We start from the raw sequence: 25,255 nt of genomic DNA, 5'->3' as shown, positions 1-25,255 counted from the left end.
GTGCGATTTCTATAGACATCTGTGTATAAAGATACACAAATGTCTATCAAGTAGCACCTGAAATCGCGCTGACCTTGCTACTTTGAAATCGCCCTACTTCAAGTAAAGTAGCACGATTTCAAAGTAGCATCAGTGTGAACCAGAGCAAAAACAACATGTAAGGCTTCTATTTACTAGGCTCAATTGCCCTATGTTCTATTAATTAAGGGAACCTAAGGCCCCTAAAATACCCTTTAGCAATATTCTTTACTTACTATTTAAACATAAAACCAAAAGAAAAAAAATACTAAAAATAAAACAAGGAAAGCAAAACCAATTAAACTTGCGGTCAATTGGAATCACTACCATTTTGAAAAAACTGCAAAATATTAAGAAATGTACCTGTCTGCTCTGGGTCTTGGGCTTTACATGATGGGAATTCAGATGGAAAAAGAAACAACATAAGTGCTATGAATACAGCAACGGTAGCATCTGTGACATACCTACAAAACAGTAATAAATTAAACGTAATAAATTTTTCTCAAGTATCCTTATTAGACATCACACCAATATAGTCGATTAACTTTTAACACAGAGCTGCTACTTTAGAAGTAAAATGTTGCATAGAATTAAAGCGGGAGTTCACCCGAAAAACAATTTTTAACATTAGACTGATGCTCAGTGCGCAGTACTTACCGTTTTAGAGAGCGATCTTCCGGGTATGGTCTTCGGGACTGGGCGTTCCTATTTGATTGACAGGCTTCCGACGGTCGCATACATCGCGTCACGAGTAGCCTGAAAGAAGAAGAACGTCGGTGCGGCTCTATACGGCGCCTGCGCACCGACGTTCGGCTACTTTCGGAAAATCGTGACGTGCTGTATGCGACCGTCGGAAGCCTGTCAGAAGCCTGTCAATCAAATAGGAAGCCCAGTCCCGCAGCCCATACCCGGAAGCGGCGGAGAAGATCTATCTCTAAAACGGTAAGTACTGCTTCGATTTTAAAAAAAAACACCCGATTCCCCTTCACAAAATGAGCCTCAATCTAATGTTAAAAATTTAGTTTTTGGGTGAACCTTCACTTTAAGACAGGTCAAAATCATAACCTGTCTTTTTTAACATCTGAAATGATCAGTGCATTTATGAAAGCCATTATTGTTTTCTAAAATAAATCAGACCTATACAGAGATGCCAGGAGCCAGCCTGTGTGAGTGGAGAGACTTTGGGGTTGATTTACCAAATTTTCTCCAGAGCTTAGTGAATGTGGTGAGGCTTCACTTTCTCAAGAATACCCAATCAGGCGCAAGGAAAATTGAAGAAACTGCATTTTTTGCTTTCACTTGATTGGATGATGGAAATCAGCATAGACCACATTCACTAAGCTATGGGGAAAATGAGTGCAACAGCACTTGCAAAGTGCACAGTCTATTCGCCTTTAGTAGATCAACCCCAATGTTGTGAGCCATGGCTGAATCATGGAGATTTCACAATTTTTTCAGCAAATTTAAGTGGTTTTATATCTTTTTTTTGTACTTTTACCTACAGGTAAGCCTATAATAAGGCTTACCTGTAGGTAAAAAAAATATCTCCTAAACCTTTACGGTTTAGGAGATATTCCCCTCGCAATGAGCCGCTGACTGCAGCAGCGCATGCTCACAGGGGATTCTCAGCTGAAGGCCCGGCAGACGCCGGACCTTGCCAGGAAGAAGTCTCCCACGTGAATGCGCAGGAGTGGCAACATCGCGGCTCCAGCCACTCACAGCGATGGAAAGGCGATACCCGGAAGACACACCGAGGCAACATGTCAGCTACCTTGGCGTGGACCAGATAAGGTACCGATGCCTTGTTCTAAGGTAAGTATTTCATAATGAACTAGTATGTGGTGCATACTAGTTCATTATGCCTTTTGCCTTACAGGTTACAAAAAAAAAATTGGGACTATATAACTGCTTTAAAAGCATTCTCCTGTCCCCCCATAAAAAGCTAATGGTACTAAAAAGAAAAGACTGCTCCTTCAAAAAAAAAAAAACTAGTTGCCTGCTTGTGTTCTATTGTACGTTTGTATGCTACTCATGCATTTCCTACTAAAAGTTCACTGAGGCCCCGTACTCACGACCAAACATGTCTGCTGAAACTGGTCCGCAGACCAGTTTCAGCAGACATGTTTGGCCGTGTGTTGGCCCGAGCGGACCATTTTGGGACGGATCGGACAGGTTTCCAGCGGACAACTGTTTCCCGGACTTGTTTTAAAACAGTCCGCTGGAAACCTGTCCGCCCGGACATGTACGGTCGTCTGTACAGACCTACCGTACATGTCCTGCCGCCCGCATCCCTCGCATGCGTCGAATGACTTCGACGCATGCGTGGAAGCATTTTTAAGGCGGCCCGCCCACGTCGCCGCGTCATTGTCGCGGCGACACCGCGTCATCGACGCGGCGACACCGCGGACACGCCCCGCGTAATGTTTACGCGCGGGCTTCTGTTCGATGGTGTGTATAGCCATCGAACAGAAGTCCCCGGGCAGTCCCCGGCCAGACATGTCCGATGGAAACGGTCTGCAGACCGTTTTCATCGGACATGTCCTGCCGTGAGTACTCAGCCTGACAAAAGTCAGTGAATAGTACATATAGTAATCATATCCTGTGGGTCACTCTACCTTTTCTTACTGAATACTTTCTTCAAGTCAATGACTCAGAAAGCAATGAAGCCACAGAACCAATAGAAAAATAAGGCAACATTTTCAGATGAGGGTTGGCTATGGCATCCTTCATATTCCTCTCTTCTCTGTAAACAAATGCTATCTCTTTTCAATCAATAGTGGAATAAAAACAAATATCTATAGCTATCTACTATAGATCGCCTAATATATTACCGCATTTACTGCTGTAAATTCCAACAGAATATTTGAGCAAGCACTATTACAAGGGTAACCAAGTGGTGTTTACTCTTTCCCTGTAGCTCTGGGTTTATGTCTTAAATAGGATATTCGTGGAGTTTAACCCCTTTGCCCCTAAGGGTAAAACAAATCTTAATGGCTGAGCATAATTTTGCAACTTTGACATGTGTTAGTTAAAAACTTACATATTATCACAACTACTTTGTGTATCCAGGTGGATCCAAGACAAGCAACATTTTTTAATACATTTGACTTGATATACAAGCGATGTCTTGATATACAAGTAGTGTCATGTCACAACTGAGTATAAAAGAGAAGAGAGGCTCCTCTAAGTGTAGCAATATGGTTACATTTAATGAAGGTACAACATTTAGCAACATATTGCTACACTTAGGCCCAGTACACACGGTCAGACAAAACCGATGAGAATGGACCGAGGTTCAGTTCCATCGGTCCAAACCGACCGTGTGTATAGCCCATCGGTCTGTTTTCCTTCGGTCCAAAATTTCAAAACATGCTTCAAAACCGAACCGATGGACCGCTGCCCGATCGGTCCAAACCGATGGTTAGTACAGAAAAGCATCGGTTCAAAACACGCGCATGCTCAGAATCAAGTCGACGCATGCTTGGAAGCATTGAACTTCGTTTTATTCAGCACGTCGTGTGTTTGACGTCACCACGTTCTGACCCGATCAGATTTTGGAACGATGGTGTGTACACACATCAGGCCACTTCAGCGGTGAACCGATGAAAACGGTCCGTCGGACCATTCTCATCGGTTTGGAACGACCGTGTGTACAAGGCCTTAGAGGCGCCTCTCTTCTCTTTTATACTCTGTAGCTCCTGCTGGAATTCGCTTCTAATCTCCTTGTTGATGCGGCCATTTGTGGATGGACATTTTTTGGTTACACAACACTATAACATTACTATAATATTTTTAAATGGACTGTAAACTGAAAGACTTATGAATAAATGGTTGTGGAACAAATCATCTGAGTTTCCATTTATTCTTATGGGGAAATTGGCTTTAATAAATGAGTGCTTTGTATTACAAGCATGTTTCTGGAACTAATTATGCTTGCAATTCAAGGTTTTACCTTACATTGATGTCTGTTTTTCATCCATCAACAGATGGATGAAAATAGCAAATGGTCCGTATGTGTGAAAGAGGCCTACTAAAATGTTCCTAAATGCTCCTAAAAGCTTCTAAACGCTACTAAAATGTTACTAGAAGCTGGCAAAAAATTATATTATCAGCATTTTTCATCCACCATTTTTTCTAACTTTTTGAGCTTATGAAATACGCTAGTGTGCATGGAGCCTTAAAGTGATTGTAAGCCCTCACATACACCCAGTGAAGTGAACAGCCTCAGATGATACACAGAGATTAAAAACAAATCCTCCTACATAAGTTTTACTTGTATATCTGCTGTCTTCAGCTTTCTACACTCTTTAGAAAGTGCAGATCATGTTAGCAATTGTGTTTCCTTTTCCAGCAGTGGGTGTGGAGACTGAGCTTACACTGTGTGAGAGGTGATTGGAGGAAAGGCACCCCCCCCCCCCCCCACAGCATAGGCAGAGAAACAAAGAAACATTCAGAGCTGCAGTCTGAATAGACCAGCTCTCTGCTAATCTATATCTAAACTCCCTCCCGACACAAATTGCCAGCTGCTATCTCATGTGTCAGGGAACTTGTTAAAAGTTATTGCGCTTATGACAGAGGAACGAAGCAGCAGAATGACACAGCACTTAGAGCTTTAGAGAGAGATAAGAAAACAATACAGATATATGTGCCTAGATCAGATTTCATGAATAGAGTTTACAACCACTTCAAATGTTCTCTGCATTTTTGAGCAGGAGTGATTAGGTTTCCCCTCACAATCCAAAATGTACTGATAGGTTAATTGGCTTTCTCTAAATTGCCCAAAGTGTTTATTAGTGGGGGATTGTTAAAAAATATCAATTGTAAGCTTCGTAGAGAGACAGGAATTAATGTGAATAGATACATGCACTTTACAAAGTGCTGATGGCGTTACAGAAATACCGTAAAAACTCTTGTGAAGACTGGAAGACAGATGAGCTTCCTTGTATATTACTACATGTCATATACAAGTACAAATTTTAGATGCTTTCAGAAAGTAGAAAATATAATTCCTGCTGGCATTTAAAAAGTATATTTGGTGTTTCACGGAAGTCTCTGGACACAAATTTACACCTTTTTTCAGTTTTCTAGAAACTCACTCTTTTCCACCTTTGTTAAAGCTGATAGTTGCCCATCCTGGCATGAAACCTGGATCTCTAGTGAACCATAAAATAACCAACAAGGTGAAAAGAACCAAGACACAGATTTCTGCGAATGTCATGGATCCCAGGCTCTTGTGCTCCTCAAAGATGACTTTGTATGCTCTCTTTTCTTTCTCCTTTTGTTCTGGTTTTCCGCCACAGCCAAAATTCTCCCTAAATCTGGGGAAGACATACAGACAACAGATGATCAGCCATGTTTTATAGAGGATAAGTGCTAAATATATCATTAATAATTAAAGTATATGTAGCACCCTCCTAGGTAGGTGATAGAAGAGAGTATAGTTTTTGGTCTCTCTTTTTTTTATTTTCTTACTTTCTATTGCCATTTCAAATACAAAAAGGAACAAAAAAATATATAGTCAGGCATTTTAGCTCTTACAGAAAGAAGAAGAAAAAAAATAAAATAAGGAACAATTCAAACAAACAGCAAGTATATTATTTAAATATTAACATCTCTGCTTATAGAGCATTTATTTTTTATTTTTACCAAAACAACAAAAGCAAAAACAAAAAAAGAAGGGGGAGGAATAGGGAAGAATGATGAAAAAAAAGAAGAAGGGATAAAAGCGCTGCGTTCTATTCCAGGCCTGGGATTATAAATAACAAGAGTATTGAACTTCTATTGCACCATGTCAATCCAAGTATTATATATTATATCATCTGACAACTTTATGTCATTATAATCCTAGAATATCAGGGATCTGATATCATATTATAATATAACAAAGGAGTTTTAAAATCAAACCAACATGCCCATATCTTTAAGTGTTTGTCAACCATGCCCTTGGTATTGTACCTACTGTAAATTCTTATTTATGATTTATATCATCTATTTTTCGTAACTATTGAGCTAGTTTAGACTTTTGCTTCCAGTTCATTGGTATTAAGGATTTTGCTGTGTTTAGCAAATGTGGGGTTATTGAGTTTTTATATATAGATATTGATTGTGAAGTAAGGTGAAATAGAATAACCCAAAGAATCAAACTGAATTATATATTTGTGTATTATAGACCCCATATTAACCACTTAATGACCGGACCAATATGCTGCTAAATGACCCAAGGGGTTTTTACAATTCGGCACTGCGTCGCTTTAACAGACAATTGCGCGGTCGTGCAACGTGGCTCCCAAACACAATTGGCGTCCCTTTTTCCCCACAAATAGAGCTTTCTTTTGGTGGTATTTGATCACCTCTGCGGTTTTTATTTTTTGCGCTATAAACAAAAATAGAGCGACAATTTTGAAAAAAAAATGCAATATTTTTAACTTTTTGCTATAATAAATATCCCCCAAAAACATATATAAAAAAAATAATTTTCCTCAGTTTAGGCCGATACGTATTCTTCTACCTATTTTTGGTAAAAAAAATCGCAATAAGCGTTTATTGATTGGTTTGCGCAAAATTGATAGCGTTTACAAAATAGGGGATAGTTGTATTGCATTTTTATTAATTTTTTTTTTTTTTACTACTAATGGCGGCGATCAACGTTTTTTGTGACTGCGACATTATGGCGGACACTTCGGACAATTTTGACACATTTTTGGGACTATTGTCATTTTCACAGCAAAAAATGCATTTAAATTGCATTGTTTATTGTGAAAATGACAGTTGCAGTTTGGGAGTTAACCACAGGGGGCGCTGTAGGAGTTAGGGTTCACCTAGTGTGTGTTTACAACTGTAGGGGGGTGTGGCTGTAGGACTGACATCATCGATCGAGTCTCCCTATAAAAGGGATCACTCGATCGATGCGCCGCCACAGTGAAGCACGGGGAAGCCGTGTTTACATACGGCTCTCCCCGTTCTTCAGCTCCGGGGAGCGATCGCGACGGAGCGGCTCTAAACGAATAGCCGTGCCGTCATCCCGGATCGCTCCCCGCGGGAATCCGACCGCCGCATGTCGCAGGGGGGTCCCGATCGGACCCCCGACCTGCGGAAAGTCAGGGACGTACAGGTACGCCAATGTGCCTGTACGTGCCATTCTGCCGATGTATATCTACATGCGGCGGTCTGGAAGCGGTTAATAACTGTCTGCCAATATTTTTGATTAAAATGGCATAACCACCAGATATGACCGTCAGTAGCACGGCCTCCACATTCTCTCCAGCATAGAGGAGAATTAAAAGAGAACATTGAATGCAACTTCATGCCGCGTACACATGACCGTTTTTTCCATCGGAATAAATGCCAACTGGGTTTTCCGACGGAATTCCGCTCAAACTGTCTTGCATACACACGGACAAATTTCAACCGTCAAAAACACAGTGACGTACAAAACTACGACAAGCCTAGAAAAATGAAGTTCAATGCTTCCGAGCATGCGTCATATCGTTTGAGCATGCATGTTTTTTTCTCCATCGGAATTCCATACAGACGACAGGAATTTCCATTTTTTTTTCCGTCGCAAAAAAAGAGAACATGTTCTCTTTCTAAGTCCGTCGGAATATCCGACAGAAAAAGTCCGATGGGGCATACACACGGTCAGAATATCCGATGAAAAAAATTCCGTCTGACTTTTTTCATCGGAAATTCTGACCGTGTGTATGTGGCATAACAGGTGTATAGTACCACCTAACAAGCAATTTAAAGTTAATTTCCTCGATTCTGGAAGAAAGTATCAGAATCTTGTCTGTTTGTGTATTATCAAGACTGGAATGTAGGTCTGTTTCCCAACGGATTAGATACACTGGATATCTAGTCTCTTTAAAATACAGCAAAGCTTTATAAAATTGTGATATATAATGCTGGGGAGAATCTGCCCGTCAAAATATTGCCTCTACTTTAGTTAATTTTTTAATGAACGAATAGGTTGTGGTAAACTGCCTACAGAATGAAATAACATATCCATGTACCTATATCTTGTTGGATCACATATTAATCGCATAGATTATACTTTACAGTTTGGGGTCACATGGTGAAGTTGGGGCTTGTCCTCTAAAAAACATGACCTAAACCCTTTATCTAAGGAGCCAGGCAAAAAATAGGAATGGTGTAACAAGTGTATCAAAGGGGAGTTATATTTCCATGAGTATCGGGAGTACAACGAGTCCCATATTGCGAAGATGGATATCGTCAGGGCCGATACTGAAGGTGCCAAGGTTCAATATTTACGCGGGAGCCATACAATAGTCGATAGATCAGTTTCTGCTATAGTATGTTCCATCTGTACCCACAACCTGGAATCCCCTACATGATTCCAATCTGATATTTGGGTTAGGACTATTGCCAGGAAATATAGTTTAAAATTAGGAAGACCTAGACCTCTGGCTCCTTTTTAGTGTGATACAGTACATCCCGGGAGATTCTAGAATGCTGTCTCTTCCATATAAAATGGGAATGAAGGGTAGAAAAAAACCTAGAAGTGACTCCAAAGGGAATCATTTGAAACATGAATAAGATATGTGTTAGGATATTCATTTTATCTATATTTATTTTTCCCAACCAAGTATGAAAAATATAAGTCCAGTTACGTAAATCAGATTTAATTTCATTCAGGAGAGGAACATGTCTGACAAACAGACTGCCAAGTAAATACGAATAATGGACATAACTTCCTGGCTTCGCTCGAAGGAATAGAGATATTAAGTACCTCGGATTTTAACATATTAATTTTAAAATTAGAAAAGGATTGAAATGTCCGTAGGGAAGCCATTATGTTTGGAAGAGTAATTCTAGGTTGCTGAATATAAAACAAAATATCTGCATACACGGCAAATTTATGTTTTGCCTCTTTAATTTTCACTTCATGAATATTATGATTATGCCTTATTGATAACCTCCCTGGCGGTATGATTCTGTCTGGAATTACGTACCAAAAGCGGTACAATTATTTGCAAGGAAATTTGGCGTTTTATACTGTAGGCCTGTGATTTTTAGGAATAACTCACTTAAATCTGACCAAACAAGAATCTAGTAGGCATCCCGGGTATGACATTTTTTTAAAAACAAAATTTTAAATTATAATATAATAAATAATTATAAATAATTATAGCAAGTAATAATATAATTAAAATAAAAATTATTCAATAATGTAATCAAATCAAAATCACTGAAATTTTTTCAGTTGCAGAATTGTTGCTGTCATTATTTTTTTTTTTTTTATGACGAATTTCCCCCGCAAATCGCTATCGCACAATTCTGAAAGTGATTATAATTTATTATCGCTGTTTTCTAGCTGATCTAAAACCATTTTTGACATAAAAAGAGACTTTTGGTTGCTATGGACAATCTACAGTTTTCAGGCAGAAAGAAAGGTTTTTATTATATAAAAGTACATGTAGGACACTGGGCAGACCACTAGGGACAAGGGGGGGGGGTGTTTTTTTTACATACAGTACTGTAATCTATAAGATTACAGTATACTGTATGTATAGTGTTTGTTTACTTTTTTGAATTTGGCGCCGATCTCCGCTCCCGTGCGTCGTAACGTCACAGGGAACGTAGATCGGCGGCACAGGAGGACGCTGTGTGAATCGAGCGATGTCCCGCTCGCTCACACAGCGTGGTGACATCGCTGGATCCAGGACAAGGTAAGCCAGCGCACGCTGCAGGCTCTGCATGTCTACCCCGAGCGTGACTCGGGGATACCGATCGCAGCAAGAAAAATCCACCCCGAGTCACGCCAGGGAGGTTAAAAGAAAAAAAGGTTTGCAATGAAATGGCAAACAGGGGTGAAAGAGGACATTCCTGTAGTGTGCCAATACTAAGTGTAAATGATTTGCTGAGTGAGCCATTTACCCTTATCCTAGCAGACAGAGAAGCATAAAGAGCAAATATGCGATAAAGCAACATTGGGCCAAAACCCATAAACTTTAGAGTTGTCCTTAAGTAGCCCTAGTCAACCCTGTCAAATGCTTTTTCAGCATCAGTAGAGAGTAACAGGGTAAGCTAGGAAAACCTCCTGACATGAGAAATAATGGACAAAGTCCGTGACTAATTATCTCTTGCTTCACGTCGGGGGATATCTGGGTTAATCCAGTGCAGGAGCAGCGGAAGTAATCTATTAGCCAATATCTTAGAATAAAGTTTTATATCCACATTGAGTAAAGAAATAGGTTGGTAACTCCCACAACATGTTACATCTTTTCCTGGTTTTGGGAGAACAGTAATATACACTGTTAATGTTTCTGGGTAAAATCCTGCTACTCACGTGATGGAATTAGCATATAAAGTCAAATGTGGTATTAATATACACTGGAACTTTTTATAACATGAAACAGTATATCTGTCTGGACCCGGTTCTATACCTAGGGGCATAGATTTTAAAACAGTATTAAATTCTTCTGAGAAATTATTTTCCAACTTTTTAATGATATTTACGGGGAGGTTAGGTAACCCTAAGTTTAGGCAAATCTTTCTAGCAAGGATATTCCAGCAGACAGGATGGCTTTTCTAGACAGTGGGCCAGATCTTCAAAAGGGATACACCGGCGTATCTACTGATACGCTGTCGTATCCCTGTTTCTATCTTTGGAACTGATCCACAGAATCAGTTTCCAAGAGATAGACAGAAGATCCGGTGATCTGCTGTGCTGGTTCCATGTATCATGGAAGTTCCAGCGCATGCGCGAACTGATGCGCAGAGATGGTTCCAGCTATCGGGAAAGTTCCTTCAAGCACTGCGCAGGTGCAAACTTGCTGACGGAAATCCCCGAACGGCGGCCGGCATCCAGGGCTATGTGGACTTAGAGGAAAGTGGCCAGTCGGCCTCACGTCCTCGCTGCGCTCGGACGGCTCGCTTCGCTCGCTCGGCCTCCTGGCTCTTTTTTTAACATCCTCCAATCCACGGGGATGTTAAAGAATGAGCCTGGATGCCGGGCGAGGTTCGGGAATTTCCGTCGGGAAGTTTGCGCCTGCGCAGTCAGTGAAGGAACTTTCCCCACAGTGGAACATTGAGGACAAGTCACCGGCATGTGTAAGAGACTTACACTGCCGGATCTTAGGATGCAGTACCGCATCCGCCGCTGGGGGCATTTTGCGTCGAAATGCCGCTTCGGGTATGCAAATTAGCACTTACGGAGATCCACGAAGCTTTTACGCTTCGTTTTTTCTCCGTAAGTATTAAGTTGCATGTGTAAAATTAGGGCTGCTTTTACAAAGTGTAAACTGTTTACACATTTTTTTTTTTGTTTTAAATTTTTTTTTTTTCGCCGTATCTTTTTCTTTTCCCGACGCAACTTTATTGACCCGACGCGATCCACAAAGCTCGGCGTAACGTAATTTCGCGCTATGCATGTCGGGAAAATGACGTCACGAGCATGCGCAGTAGGGCCGGCGCGGGAGCGCGCTTAATTTAAATGGGAATCGCCCCTATTTGAACAGGAACGCCTTGCGCCGGTGGAATTTAAGTTACACAGCCGAAAATTTCTAGGTAAGTGCTTTGTGGATCGGGCACTTAGGTAGAAATTTTAAGGCAGTGTAACTTAAATGGAAATTTTACGCTACGCCGGCTCTTTGTGGATCTGGCCCAGTGTCTTTTGTATAGGCACAGGCTAAGCCATGTTCCTGTTCATGCTAATAGAAATTGTGTACGTGCTCGTGCACGCGTGCATATTATGCACTCAAATCTGTTGCTCACGTGTTGCTGGCATTGGCGCCAAGTGGGCTATTTAAACCGAGCCTGTGTTATGCTTCAGTGCTGTCTTGTCTACAGCTTGACTACTGTACCAACCCGGCTTGTCTTGACTATTCCTGAACTCTGCCTGCATTGATCCTGGCTTGCATTTGACCACACTTCTACCTGTTCACCTTGCTGCTGCTCCACAGATCTGTTACCAACTTGGCCTGCATACTGACATTGCTCCTGCCTATGCATCTGCACCTGATCCGTCTGCCTGTGTATGAACCGGTTATTCTGACTTTGCTTTCATCTCCATCACTGCTGGACTGCCTGCTGCAAGCCTCTGCCTATATTCCACTTTTGCTACTCACTGCCTGTCTGCTATCTCCAGTACCAGCTTGCTCCTGTCTCCTGCTCACTGCTGTCCATACGGCATTCCTTCTCCGCTGTGGTCTACTGACAGTCTCAGTCCTGTCTCTGCTCCGCTGCAGTCTACTGATGGAATTCCCCTGCTTGATCCTGAGATTCCATCCAGCCCTGCTGCTAGCAAGACCTGTTGGCACTTGTACTACACTGTACGCCTGCGCTACCTGTCTGCTCTATCAGGGGCCCCGAGACAGATGTGTAAGGCCTCTTCCACACAGGCGGACTCTGTCAGCTCCCGCCGGCTCAACAAGAGATCTCTCCGCTGAGGCGACAGATGACAAGTCCCTCTCTGCTCACTGAGCGGGGAGGGGCTTGTGGAGCGCCGCTGTCTCCTATGGGGAGATCTGATGAAAACTGACAACATGTCCGTTTTCATCAGATCTCACCCGATCCAATCCGCCATGGACGGAGATGGGGACGTATCGCCATCTGTCCGATTTTGACGGATCGGGTCAGATGTCTCCACTGACATCCGACGCTTCATAGGACTGCATGGCGCGGCCGTTCAGGTCCGCCGTCAAAACTGACAGGCGGACCTGAACGGTCCGATTGTGTGAAAGGGGCCTAAGAGAGCCTTCCTCATCATATCAGGCTCTTCCACCAGGTACGTGACACAGGTGTTCTAACTCTTTCCCCCTTCTATCCAGTACCAATGTAAAATATTTTGGCTGGACATAAACTATGAGAAATAAATCCCTATGACAAGCAGTAAGCTGTAGCTATTTACACATGTGGTTGATTTCACAAAAAACTGACATATGACTCCATAAAAATAGATGCAGATATAGACTTACTTGGTTCCCAGAAACATAATCTGTAGCCAGATCCAGGCGAGAGCAAGTAACAATATCATTGTAGGGAAGGCAAATCCAAACCATGAAGCAAAATTTATTACATTATCGTTTCCAGGGAACAACCTGCAAGATAAGTTCCATTTATCACTAAAACAATGGCAATATATAAAACAGTGTATAATGTTTTATAAATATGGATTCAGACATTTTTGAATCCTTCAAAATAAATTATGTCATTAGGAACATTGCCATATGTATTCATTTTAAATATTAGAGCAGTGTTTAAAATGCTGATTGTAATCAAGAGTTTTTAATGCAAAAAGGAAAGGTGTGCAGGAATCCACTCAACCAATGATAGGTCAGTTTATTAACCAATGATTGTTATTTGAAGAACATAGTACCCATAGATTTCAGTGCCCTGGGGAATATGTAATATGTAATAGGGAGTATGCAAACAAAAGGTTACTTAGCATGATGCATTGATTTTTCAATGCTTAGAGTGAAACATAAAAATGCCTAATTCCTTTAAATAATAATCCTGCCTGTGAAGGAGCGCATCTACGTGATGTACAGAAAGTGCTGAAGCAGCACTGACATTTACATACACAAAAAGAGTTTCAATTGGCTAGCAAAGGAAACCCCTCGAAGAGTCTGCTATGTACTTTGGGGGACCTTAACCACTTAAGCCCCGGACCAAAATGCTGCCTAAAGACCCAAGGGGTTTTTACAGTTCGGGACTGTGTCGCTTTAACAGACAATTGCGCGGTCGTGCGACGTGGCTTCCAAACAAAATTGGCGTCTTTTTTTCCCCACAAATAGAGCTTTCTTTTGGTGGTATTTGATCACCTCTGCGGTTTTTATTTTTTGCGCTATAAACAAAAATAGAGCGACAATTTTGAAAAAAATTCAATATTTTTTACTTTTTGCTGTACTAAATATCCCCCAAAAACATATATAACATTTTTTTTTTCCTCAGTTTAGGCCGATACGTATTCTTCTACCTATTTTTGGTAAAAAAAATCGCAATAATCGTTTATCGGTTGGTTTGCGCAAAATTTATAGCGTTTACAAAATAGGGGATAGTTTTTTTGCATTTTTATTTATTATTATTTTTTTACTACTAATGGCGGCGATCAGCGATTTTTTTCGTGACTGTGACATTATGGCGGACACTTCGGACAATTTTGACACATTTTTGGGACAATTGTCATTTTCACAGCAAAAAATGCATTTAAATTGCATTGTTTATTGTGAAAATTACAGTTGCAGTTTGGGAGTTAAACACAGGGGGCGCTGTAGGAGTTAGGGATCACTGTGTATGTGTTTACTAGTGTAGGGGTGTGTGGCTGTAGGAATGACGTCATTGATCGTGTCTCCTCTATAAAGGGGATGACGTGATTGATGCGCCGACACAGTGAAGCACGGGGAAGCCGTGTTTACACACGGCTCTCCCCGTTCTTCAGCTCCGGGGAGCGATCGCGACGGAGCGGCTATAAACAAATAGCCACGCCGTCGTCCCGGATCGCTCCCCGAGCGGACCCGACCTCCGCATGTACCGGGGGGGGGTCCCGATCGGACCCCCCACTCACGTCTAGCAGAGGACGTACAGGTACGTGATTGTGCCTGTCCGTGCCATTCTGGTAAATGTACATGAGGAGGTCGGGAAGTGGTTAAGAGGGCTCTGCGTGCTGTTTTTTTTCCTTTGTAAATGCCCTTTTTTGCTGTAGCACATCCTACAGCAATAATAGGAAAAAAATGCATACCAGATCCTTTGGTATTAAGAGCCTACCTCATGCAATAAAAATCCATACCTGGCCCTTAATTCAAGCATGCAGCTTGGGGAGGTGCAACCCCTTCCTGAGCCATACCAGGCTACATGCCCTTAACTTGCACATGGTGATGAGGACAAGGGACTCTTCACCACAACCCTGACCAGTTGTTGCGGGGGTCTGCAGGTGGGGATTATCAGAATCTGGAATAAGGGAGGCCCCAGATACCACCCCCTATGTGAATAAGTAAGGGGTACATAGTACTCATACTTATTCATAAAAATAATAATCTAGAAATAAAGACCCAAACCCTAATGTTTGACAAGTCATTTATTTTAAAAAAAATCCACAAAAAAGTCAGTGTAAATTCATCATCACGATGGCCTTTGAAAAAAAAAACCACAACAACCCAACTCACATAGCCTATTTCGGCAGTACCACTAGCCGAATGACAGCTCTTTGAGTAAGGGGTGGAAACATGTACTGTACATGCAGTATAATCAAAACTATACACGCCAGACTGCGTAGGAGACTTACGCCGCTCGTATCTTAGCCTAATTTAAGCGTATCTGGTTTCCAGAATACGCTTAAATTTACGACGGCGCAGATTCAGAGTTACGACGGCGTATCTACTGATACGCCGGCGTAACTCTCTCTGAATCTGGCCATAAGACTGGGATGCCATTAAAGTTCATGTGTGTGTAAAGGCAGGTGTCCCAAAACTTTTGGTTATAGTGTGTAGTTAACCATAATGTGTAAAATGTTATAGTGACAAAAACGTTGTAATTTTTTCAGTCATTCTTGGATAAGCATATGGCCTCAATATATAAGTTAGTAATGTATTTTGATGCATTAGAGGGTATATATTTTTTCTTAGTCGGAATTGTATATGCCAAGAGGACTTTGTGAGCCTACATGACAAGTCTTTTAAAAGAATACAACCTACTGGTCCATCTGTCCTTTCATAACTAGATTTGGCGTAGTTCCTGTTAGTGTTGCGATGCCCCCGATGCTGGCAGCATAACATACACAAAGACTCATTCCTTTGCACAATTTCTGATGCTTCTGTTTTCTCAAAGATTGTCGCTCCTGCTTTGATTTTTCATCCTCTAAATCCATCTCAACTGATGTGACACCTATGGAATAAAACATACTTTATAGAAGATCGAATTTCCTTAAATTAATATAGAGTATAAATTTGCTACACAAGCCATTTTGAATTTGAAAAATAAAAATAAAAAATACCTTTCCATCTCAATCTGTAATTTTCTAAAACTGTTTAAATATTCAATACAACATAACAACCTGGAGGAGCTCTGTAAACGAATCGTGTATAGAGTGCTCCAAGGAATGGAATTGTCTGCTTTTATAATTGGCGCACTGATTTTTTTCATAGATACAAGTAATTTTTTTGGCATCTTCTGCAATATGAATTTCATTTTTTGTGAAGGTTAGCTAATTCTAAGGCCTTGTCCACACAAGGCGTACATAACTGTACCCCCTAAGAGTGTTTACCCACACTGGGATGCACAGGTGTTCTGTGGTGTACCGTGCAGGCAGGTCCATCGCTGTCAATTTGGATGCAGCTGCCGCTCCCAATGTGACATCTGTGTGGGTGCCTTCGCAGCTGTGCATCCACATCTGCATAGTTGTCACATTGGGAACAGTGGGTGTGTCCCAACTGACAACAATGGGACTGCCTGCACGGAGATGCATGGAACACCTGTGCATCCCTCTGTGGGTAAACATGACCCTCCTTGGGCGTTCGGTTTTTTACAACCCATGTGAATGAGGCCTAAAGAGATGAAGGCCTTGCAGCTTGCCTCATCAAAATACTGAGAGTGCAGCAGGTAGTTATAATGAACCAGATGCTTCCATTCAGGAATCCATCTGCAAAGTGTTTAATGAAATAAAAAGCTTTCTCTTAACCACTTCCATACCAGGCACTTACGCACCTTCCTGTCCAAGCCAATTTTCAGCTTTCAGCGCTGTCGCACTTTGAATGACAATTGCGCGGTCATGCTACACTGTACCCAAACAATATTTTTATAATTTTGTTCCCACAAATAGAGCTTTCTTTTGGTGGCATTTGATCACCTCTGCGATTTTTATGGGTACTGATAGGCAGCACTGATGGGCACTGATAGGCGGCACTGATGGGCGGCGCTGGTATACAGCACTGATGGGCACTCAAAGGGGGCACTTAGGCGGCACTGATGGGCACTCATGGGCGGCACTTATGGGTGGCACTGATGGGTACTTATGGGTGGCACAGATGGGCACTGATAGGTGGGCACTGGGCATGGATGGGCACTGAGAGGTGGCACTGATGTGCACTGAGGGGTGGCACTGATGGACACTGAGGGGAACCTGAACACTTTAGCGGCCTGGGACACCTTTGGGTCCCCCCAAGGAGAGTAGTAATGCAGTGCACATAGCGTGCCACAGCAAGTAATGGGTGTAGTCAAATTGCTCTTGCTGACATCATCATCCTGCCCCCCAGTGATGCCAAACCTGCCCCCAGACAGCCGCCCGCCGCTCCCAGATGGAAACAGATTTGTGTGTGACTATCTTGGTTACTTGGGGAGCCACAGCTTGGTCTGAATAATGTGTCCGGGTTTCAGTCTGAAACCCAGACACATGATTCAAAGCCCAGACTGTCCGTGTGAATCCCAGACAGTTGGCAACCCTAGACTCGGTGGGGTGTAGGGGCCGGTATGTTTATAACATGTTACACCCTGAATATGGAAAAGCGAAATTTATGCTTTAACAACCACTTCTCTAGAGGCAGAGAACTGCATCAATGTAGTATGCAGTCTAACTGTAATGATTGCTAGAAAATGATACACAAAAACACTGTTTCTGGATAATTACCAAAAACTCAGCTCTGAATTGTTAAAGGGATTGTAAAGGTACAATTTTTTTTTTCTCCTAAATAGCTTCCTTCACCTTAGTGCAGTCCTCCTTCACTTACCTCATCCTTACATTTTGCTTTTAAATGTCCTTATTTCTTCTGAGAAATCCTCAATTTCTGTTCTTCTGTTTGTAACTCCACACAGTAATGCAAGGCTTTCTCCATGGTATGGAGTGTCGTGCTCGCCCCTCCCTTGGACTACAGGAGAGTCAGGATGCCCACTAACACATAGCTCCTTTCTCTATCTGCAACGTAGAGAGCATCCTGACTCTCCTGAAGTCCAAGGGAGGGGGCGAGCACAACACTTCACACCAGGGAGAAAGCCTTGCATTACTGTGTGGAGTTACAGACAGAAGAACAGGAAGTGAGGATTTCTCAGAAGAAATAAGGACATTTAAAAGCAAAATCGAAGGATGAGGTAAAGGAAGCTATTTAGGAAAAAAAATTGTACCTTTACAACCCCTTTAATCAGCATGTCACACACTTAACATCACACACTTAACAAGCCAGTGATCTTTCAAATAAAATTAGAAGCACAAAGACCTGACTCTTTTTAGTGTTAAAGACCAGATGCTGGTCCAGACCCAATCTGCAAAAAAAACATTGTTTTTTAATTGTTAATTTAACTTACTTGGCTTCTCCTGTTTAATTAGATCAGAATCTATGTGTTTTTCATACATTTCAAATGCCTGGTTAATGTTTCCATTTCCCTGATTATCTTCTGCTTTGAATTCCTTGGTTACTTTATCCTCAAAAGTCAGTTTGGTGCCTCCGTTTGTTTTATTTTCGTTTTGATTGACATTATCGAAGGCTGTTGAACCCTCTTCTAGTTTTTCTTCTGAAGTGTAAAGCTGCTCCAGGACAGCCTGGGCTATTGGTATCATCATGGCAGTGGTGGCTGTATTACTGATCCACATGGACAAGAAGGCTGTAACCACCATGAACCCCAGAAGCAACCTGGAAACAAAATATGATTTTTTTTTATGTTTTATCATATTTTCAGTTTGTAGTAAGAGAACATTTCAGAATACAACATTATATAAATGTATTTAAAAAAATATTTTTTAAGCCTGTGTTGACTGCTGTTAAAAAAAAGATATATTTTTTTGTTGTAAAAGACTCTTTCTTGGAGTCCATTGAGTGACATAAAGTCTTCTACTGTCAGCTTGTACTGCTGTCTACAGGAGTAAAGAATCCATGTTTTTTTTTCTCATCCAACAGCAGTCCACTCATCTGAGGGGTGGGCAACAGCAAGCAAAACACTAACAGGCCCACAAAAAAACACAACAGAACAAGGGAACTTCCTGCTATCCCTGTAGGACCTTATACCCAAAGCTGGCATCATATGAGGTTGAACCACATAACCTTGCAAAACTTGGAGTACGTATAAACAAAAGACCAGGTGGCAATCGCAGATCTAGTGGAGTGTGCCTAATCAAAAGACTTGAAGGACGATCCGTCTGAGCTACTGAGAAATGGTGGAAAGAGAAGCTTGATCACCCTATGGGGACCATCAGGAATGACAAAGAGAGAGTCAGTCTTTCTAAATAAAGAAAAGGTTATGCAGTAAACTGTCACAGCACAAATTTTATCCAGGCAATGGAGGGAAATCCCTTCTAAAGCTAGAAAGAGAAACATTGGAGGGGAAAGGCCAAAACTACATTAGATAGGAAATTCCTTGGCTTAACACCACCTTGCCCTTACATAAGAACCAAGTTCTTTACATGATAGAGCTACCAGCTCAGACATCCACCCAACAGAATTAATGACAACAAGAAACACAACCTTGTGAGTAAGGCCTCGTACACACAACCAGTTTCCTCGGCAGAATCCATCAAGAAACTTGGTGGGAGAGCTTTTTTGCCGAGGAAACCGGTCGTGTGTACGTTTTTCATCGAGGAAACTGTCGAGGAACTCGACGAGCCAAAAAGAGAGCAAGTTCTCCTTTTCCTCGACGGGAGTCTCAAATTGGCTCGTCGAGTTCCTCGTCGGGCTGGTTTCCGACGAGAAACTCGAGCGTGTGTATGCTAAGAAACCTGCGCTTGCTCAGATTAAAGTATGAGACGGGAGTAAAAGTAGCATTTGTAATGGAGATAACACATTTTTCAAGCTGTAACAGACTGAAAAGTGCAAATCTTCACACATAAGATTAGCAAAAGCAGCCCCAAGAGTTGTGCAAGTGGAATCGAACTTCCCCTGCCGTTGTATGTGTTGTACATCACCGCGTTTGAGAACGAAGAGATTTTGTCTTGACAGTGTGTACGCAAAGCAAGCTTTTCGAGTTCCTCGACAAGCCTAACAAGGAACTCGACGAGGAAAATGATGTGTTTCGCCCGACGAGTTTCTCAGTCGTGTGTACAAGGCCTAAGAATGGAAAGGAAAATATCCCTGGTCGGTCCAAAGGGAGGTTTTGAAGTGCGGAAAGAACCAAATTCAGATCTGATGACGTCACAGGGGAGAGCACTGGGAGAGTATAATCAATAATGGAAAGCAAGTGATCTTTCAAATAAAATTAGAAGCAGACTCTTTTTAGTGTTAAAGACCAGATGCTGGTTCAGACCCAATCTGCATAAAAAAAAAACAGGATTCATCCAACATGAAATTTCCTAGGGAGAATGTCTGTTGCCTCGCATCATGAAAATTATGCCTTCCATGGGCAGTAATAGACTATGCAGAATGTAGGCTTTCTAGCTTTTGGCATTGTAGGTATAATTGATTCAGAAATGCCCCATCACTAAACATTTTCAGCTTTAACAGCCATGGCTTTAAAGCTAACGACTGTGAAGTAGGTGTTTTTGAGACAGAAAATTCAGATGATCTAAATCGTAGCATCTGTTAGGAGTCTTGTCAGGTCAGAGCACCATTTCTGACTGAGCCAGTTAGAGCTTTGAGAATCATTGGACTGCCAACCAACTTGATTCTACAATGCAAAAGGGGAAAGAGTTTCAAGGGAGGAAAGCCTAATGTATATCAGAATGTAGTAATCCCATGGAGCTACCAGTGTACCCACTGCTGCTGCTAGAGGATCCCTTTACCTGTAAACCAATCTGTTCACTTTGCTGTTGACCCTGGAGGCCAGGGATGTAAATGGCAGATGTGGCTGGAAAGCAAAGCTGCCTTGGCATTGTCCAATTAAATCTGGATCAGATGATCCTCCAGTCGGGAGGTCCAATGATAAAGGTCTGGTACCTTTTTTTGAGTGGGCTTCCCCTTAAAGGGGTTGTAAAGGTTCGTTTTTTACTTTCTAAATCGGTTCCTTTAAGCTAGTGCATTGTTGGTTCACTAACCTTTTCCTTCGATTTCCATTCTTAATGTTTTTTTTTCTTTATTTTCTTTGTCTAAATTTCTCACTTCCTGTTCCTCCTCAGTAAGCTGTTCTGGCTGACTAACCCTCATGGATAATGGGGACAAGCATACTGAGGAGAAACAGGAAATTCAGACAAAGAAAAAAAACATTTAGAAGGGAAATCGAAGGAAAAGGTAAGTGAACCCACAATGCACTAGCTTAAAGGAACCTATTTAGAAAATAAAAAACCTTTACAACCCCTAAAACACCTATACCAAATCCTCATGTAAGCTAAGGATATGTATAGATGAAGAGTATCCCCGGCCACTTTGCTTACAAACAGTACAAAAGCAGCTGGGAAATGTAATTTACTGACAATTTAACCCCTTTACGTATGTCATACGTCAGGACAGCGGGGGGTTTTACACACACTCCACAAGCAGACTGTCGACTTTGTGATGAAAGTGATCTAGTGGCTGTACAGCTGCCCAATTGATTTAATTGGTGACCCCTGGAAATCTGCCTCCCAGCATGATACCCCGTGCCATGCTTCCTGAGCTCTGCTGTCCCACCTGTGGGCCCTGGACCCATATGAAGAGTTCCCACGTACTGTATCTGTAAAGAACCCAGAAATGATGTGTATAATGTCACTTTCCATGGCTGCAACAGCTAGGGTAGAAGCTAGTGGACCATAATCTGTGCTCTATTTGCTTCAATGGAAAACAGGTGAGACATCAGAAATGTAAAAGGCCCCTGACATGACTCAAAGAGTCTGTCACAAAGAAATTATATCACATAGAGGATTTTTTTAACGTTTTAGTGAAAACATTTGTCAAAAAAAATTACACCCAAGCACTGAAAACCCCCCTAAAATGTTTTGGAGCTCTCCCCACCCCCACATATGTGCACAAACCTTCATGGCACATTTAGGGCAACCCCCAAGCATGTTATTTAAAGGAATTTTGATTTTTTTTAAAGTTTCACTTTAAGTTTTATTAAAAAAAGCTGATCCCTGCTGACACCCTTTTTTGAAGCCTATTAGAGCCTCTGGTTCTAATCACGTGCTTCAAAAAAACACTCCCCCCCATTGGAATCCATGGTCGGGCGCCCTGTATGTAGATCAGGGGGGCAGACAAATAGATAGGTGGTGTGGCGCTCGTGCACCCCTAATGGACAGGCCACCACAGTCTCCGCTATACAGATTTCTCTCCCACTTAACACTCCAGGTCCACAGGTCCATTCAATATTTCCCGCATTCAACCCTACTATTATAAATGGTTACTAAACTTTTTCTAATGCCCACCTAATCACATGCCTCCTGGGCCCTGTTCCCTTGCAAATACTACAGTGACACTCTGGCTCTATCCTACACTCTCTAACTCACATTAGAGTTATCTTCCTTCTCTTCTGGCATCTTCCCCAACTCCCTAAAAGATCCACTAGTCCCCCCCATACTTAAAAAGTCCTCATTGATCCCATCAATCTTTGCAACCTACGTCTCATCTCCTTGCTCCCCTTTTTCTCCAAACTCATTTAACGTCTGGTCTACAACCAACTTAGCTTCCACTTCACTGAGAATAACCTTCTCGATACCCTTCACTCTGGATTTTGCCCTCAACTGCTCTCTAAAAACGTACTAATGATTTATTAATAATATATAATTGTCACTACACAGTACTCATACTCTTGGACCTCTCTACTGCCTTTTAATATGATTGACTACCCCCTCCACCTCAAAAATCTCCACTGTCGGTGACTGTACTCTTTGTTGGTTCACATCCTACCTAGCACACCACACCTTCAGTGTCACCTACAATTCTACCTCTTCCTTTTTCTGTTGGGATCCCACAAGGTCCTTTTCTTGGAATCTCTCCTATTCTCAATTCACACCTCCTCCCTGGGCCAGCTGATAGCCTCCCATGGCTTTCAATACTATTTGTAGTGCTTTTATCTTCTGTATCAGCCCATCCCCCACAGTTATTGCCCTTTTGTATCATATATGACCCTCCCTTTTTGCATTGTAAGCTCTAAAGAGCAGAACCCTCTGGACCTGCTGTATTTAACTGTATCTGTACTATCTGCCCTTATGTTGTAAAGTGCTGCATAAGCTGTTGGTGCTATATAAATCCTGTATAATAATAAAAAACACCCACAATCTTGCTTCTGAACCTATACAGGCATTCATATATGTAACTCACAGGGCTGGCTTGACTCCAACAAGGAGCAAAACCCTTAGGGCAATCCGTTTATGCAAATTCCATTTCTCTACCGATATGGCCACCAGCAGCCCACCGATGAAAAGCATGTTGGTATCTTTTAGATACTGGCTGCAAGCCTGAAATAAAAAGAACCATAATGATATTAAAAACATGGTAAAAAAAACTGCAGAGGGAGAACAACCTACATAACAACAAGAAAAAAATCTATTTAAAAAAATCTAGACTTTTAATAACATTTTGAATCTCAGATAGTGATGGGAAAATAATCAAACATTTACAGCTGCCACCAGACACAGGAGGTGAGGATACATTTTCCAAAAGGGAGCTTCCAGTGACAGTTATCTCAAAAAAGATTTAGCATGCAGCTAGTGTGAGCTTTGTACTAGGGGGTAAGCTTTGTAGCCAGGTAGGGGAGAGTCGGGGTGTAAGAGAAACTTTATAGTGGTGTTTCTTTAAGTGACACCAACGATGAAGGGACATTATTTATTTTCGGTGGTACTACCAGTGACATTTTTTCCCTTATCACTGACATGACCAAAGCAGGTGAATTTTTTCTTTTCAGTGACACCACTGATGCAGGGAATTTTTACCTTTCAGTGATACTACCAGAGGCCTTTTTTCCTTTCACTGACATAATATAAAGCAGGTACATTTTTTCTTTTTCAGTGACACCACCAATGCCGGGACATTTTTTCCTTTCAGTGATACTGCCAGGGACATTTTTTATTTTTACTGACACGACCAAGGCAGGTGCATTTTTTACTTTCAGTGACACCACTGACTCAGGAACATTTATTCATTTCAATGATACCGCCAACCCAGGGCCATTTTTACTTGCCACTGTTAGACCCATATTTGCACACCGGTTTTAAGGTCCTTTTTTTGGGTTCTTTTTCCCAAAGCCTTAAAAGGGGCTATGTTCAATCCCAAAAGTAAGGGTACAACTGGCCCACATCTTACTTTAATATATAGATATGGCTACTATGGGCCTAGGTTTATAACTTTAAACTGTAGCTTTAGCAGATAGTAACGGCAATGTGCCTCAAGGCAGCCAGAGTGGAACCCAAAGTGATTAATATATTGTATATTAGACTGGGAATTAACTTTTTGTATGTGCTTTGTACTAATCCTTCTAGCTCCCTTTAAATTACTTAATGTTTATTTTAATTGTCCTCTCTAAATGGAAAAGTGAAGCTTGTGTATTTTGTATTTTGTAAAATGGAAATAGAAAACTTAATGGGAAAAACTAGTCACTTTAAAATTAAACTATGGTTTAAAAAACAAATTGTAATAAAATATGTATTGCTAACTCAAGAAAGTGCCTTATATTGATTTCTGCCTCCTCCAAATCCCTGGATTCCTTTTTTTTTTTTTGTTTCTTTTTCAGGCTTTAGTCCCCCGTATCCAAATATGTTTATGTAGTGATATGGAAATAACCTGGGTCTCCCTTACCTGTAGAGAGGATGCCAGCTTAGGTACCAGTTCGCGGGCACACTGACAAACTTCAGACTCAGTCTAGGGATGTCATTTTGATTTTTTTTTTGTAGTATTTCAACACAGGTGGGTAGGGAAATGAGGGTGCAGGATACTCCAAAAACACATTCAGGTATAGGATTACATACTCCTAGCAAAGTCTTGTTTCAGTGACAGTCCCAGGGCCTATCAGTAGCAGCCTTAAGTATTATTGTAAGTAGAGGGGACAGACAGCTAATCTGAGACTCTGTATGAGCAGTCACAGTCGTTGTAGAAAACTCTGGCATCTAACTCTTCAAGTACTGGTACACCTGGAGCTTTAGGAGAAAGGTCCTACTCAAAATGGCAAGAGACAGCTCCCAAACCAGTTTCTCTGTGACATTCTTTAGTGAAAGTGTTCCCTCTTCAGCCCATCTTCCAACAAGTCTCTCTAATGCCGCGTACACACGGTCGGAATTTCCGACGGACTTGGATAGAGAGCAGGTTCTCAATTTTTCCGACGGAAAAAATTCTTATCAGAAAATCCCTTTCTCTGTATGGAATTCCGACATGAAAAAAAACATGCATGCTCTGAAACAATTTAATGCATGCTGGGAAGCATTGAACTTCATTTTTATCGACTCTTCATAGTGTTGTACGTC

General features: G+C 41.6%; 1 protein-coding gene across 1 annotated transcript in view; it reads right to left on the bottom strand.

The window, feature by feature from the left end:
• The window catches only part of SLC13A2 (solute carrier family 13 member 2), a 70,936-nt gene that overhangs the window by 17,107 nt on the left and 28,574 nt on the right, over window positions 1-25,255 (bottom strand). The window contains exons 3-8 of the mRNA XM_040338502.1: window positions 23,121-23,257; window positions 18,268-18,593; window positions 15,669-15,858; window positions 12,954-13,076; window positions 5,115-5,336; window positions 382-482 (exon numbers count right to left, since the gene is read on the bottom strand). Coding sequence (XP_040194436.1) covers window positions 382-482; window positions 5,115-5,336; window positions 12,954-13,076; window positions 15,669-15,858; window positions 18,268-18,593; window positions 23,121-23,257 — 1,099 coding nt within the window. The remainder of the gene's footprint in view (window positions 1-381; window positions 483-5,114; window positions 5,337-12,953; window positions 13,077-15,668; window positions 15,859-18,267; window positions 18,594-23,120; window positions 23,258-25,255) is intronic.

The sequence above is a fragment of the Rana temporaria genome, chromosome 2, assembly GCF_905171775.1.
Source record: "Rana temporaria chromosome 2, aRanTem1.1, whole genome shotgun sequence".
Classification (NCBI taxonomy): Eukaryota; Metazoa; Chordata; class Amphibia; order Anura; family Ranidae; genus Rana; species Rana temporaria.
This window is presented reverse-complemented; position numbering and strand designations above follow the sequence as displayed.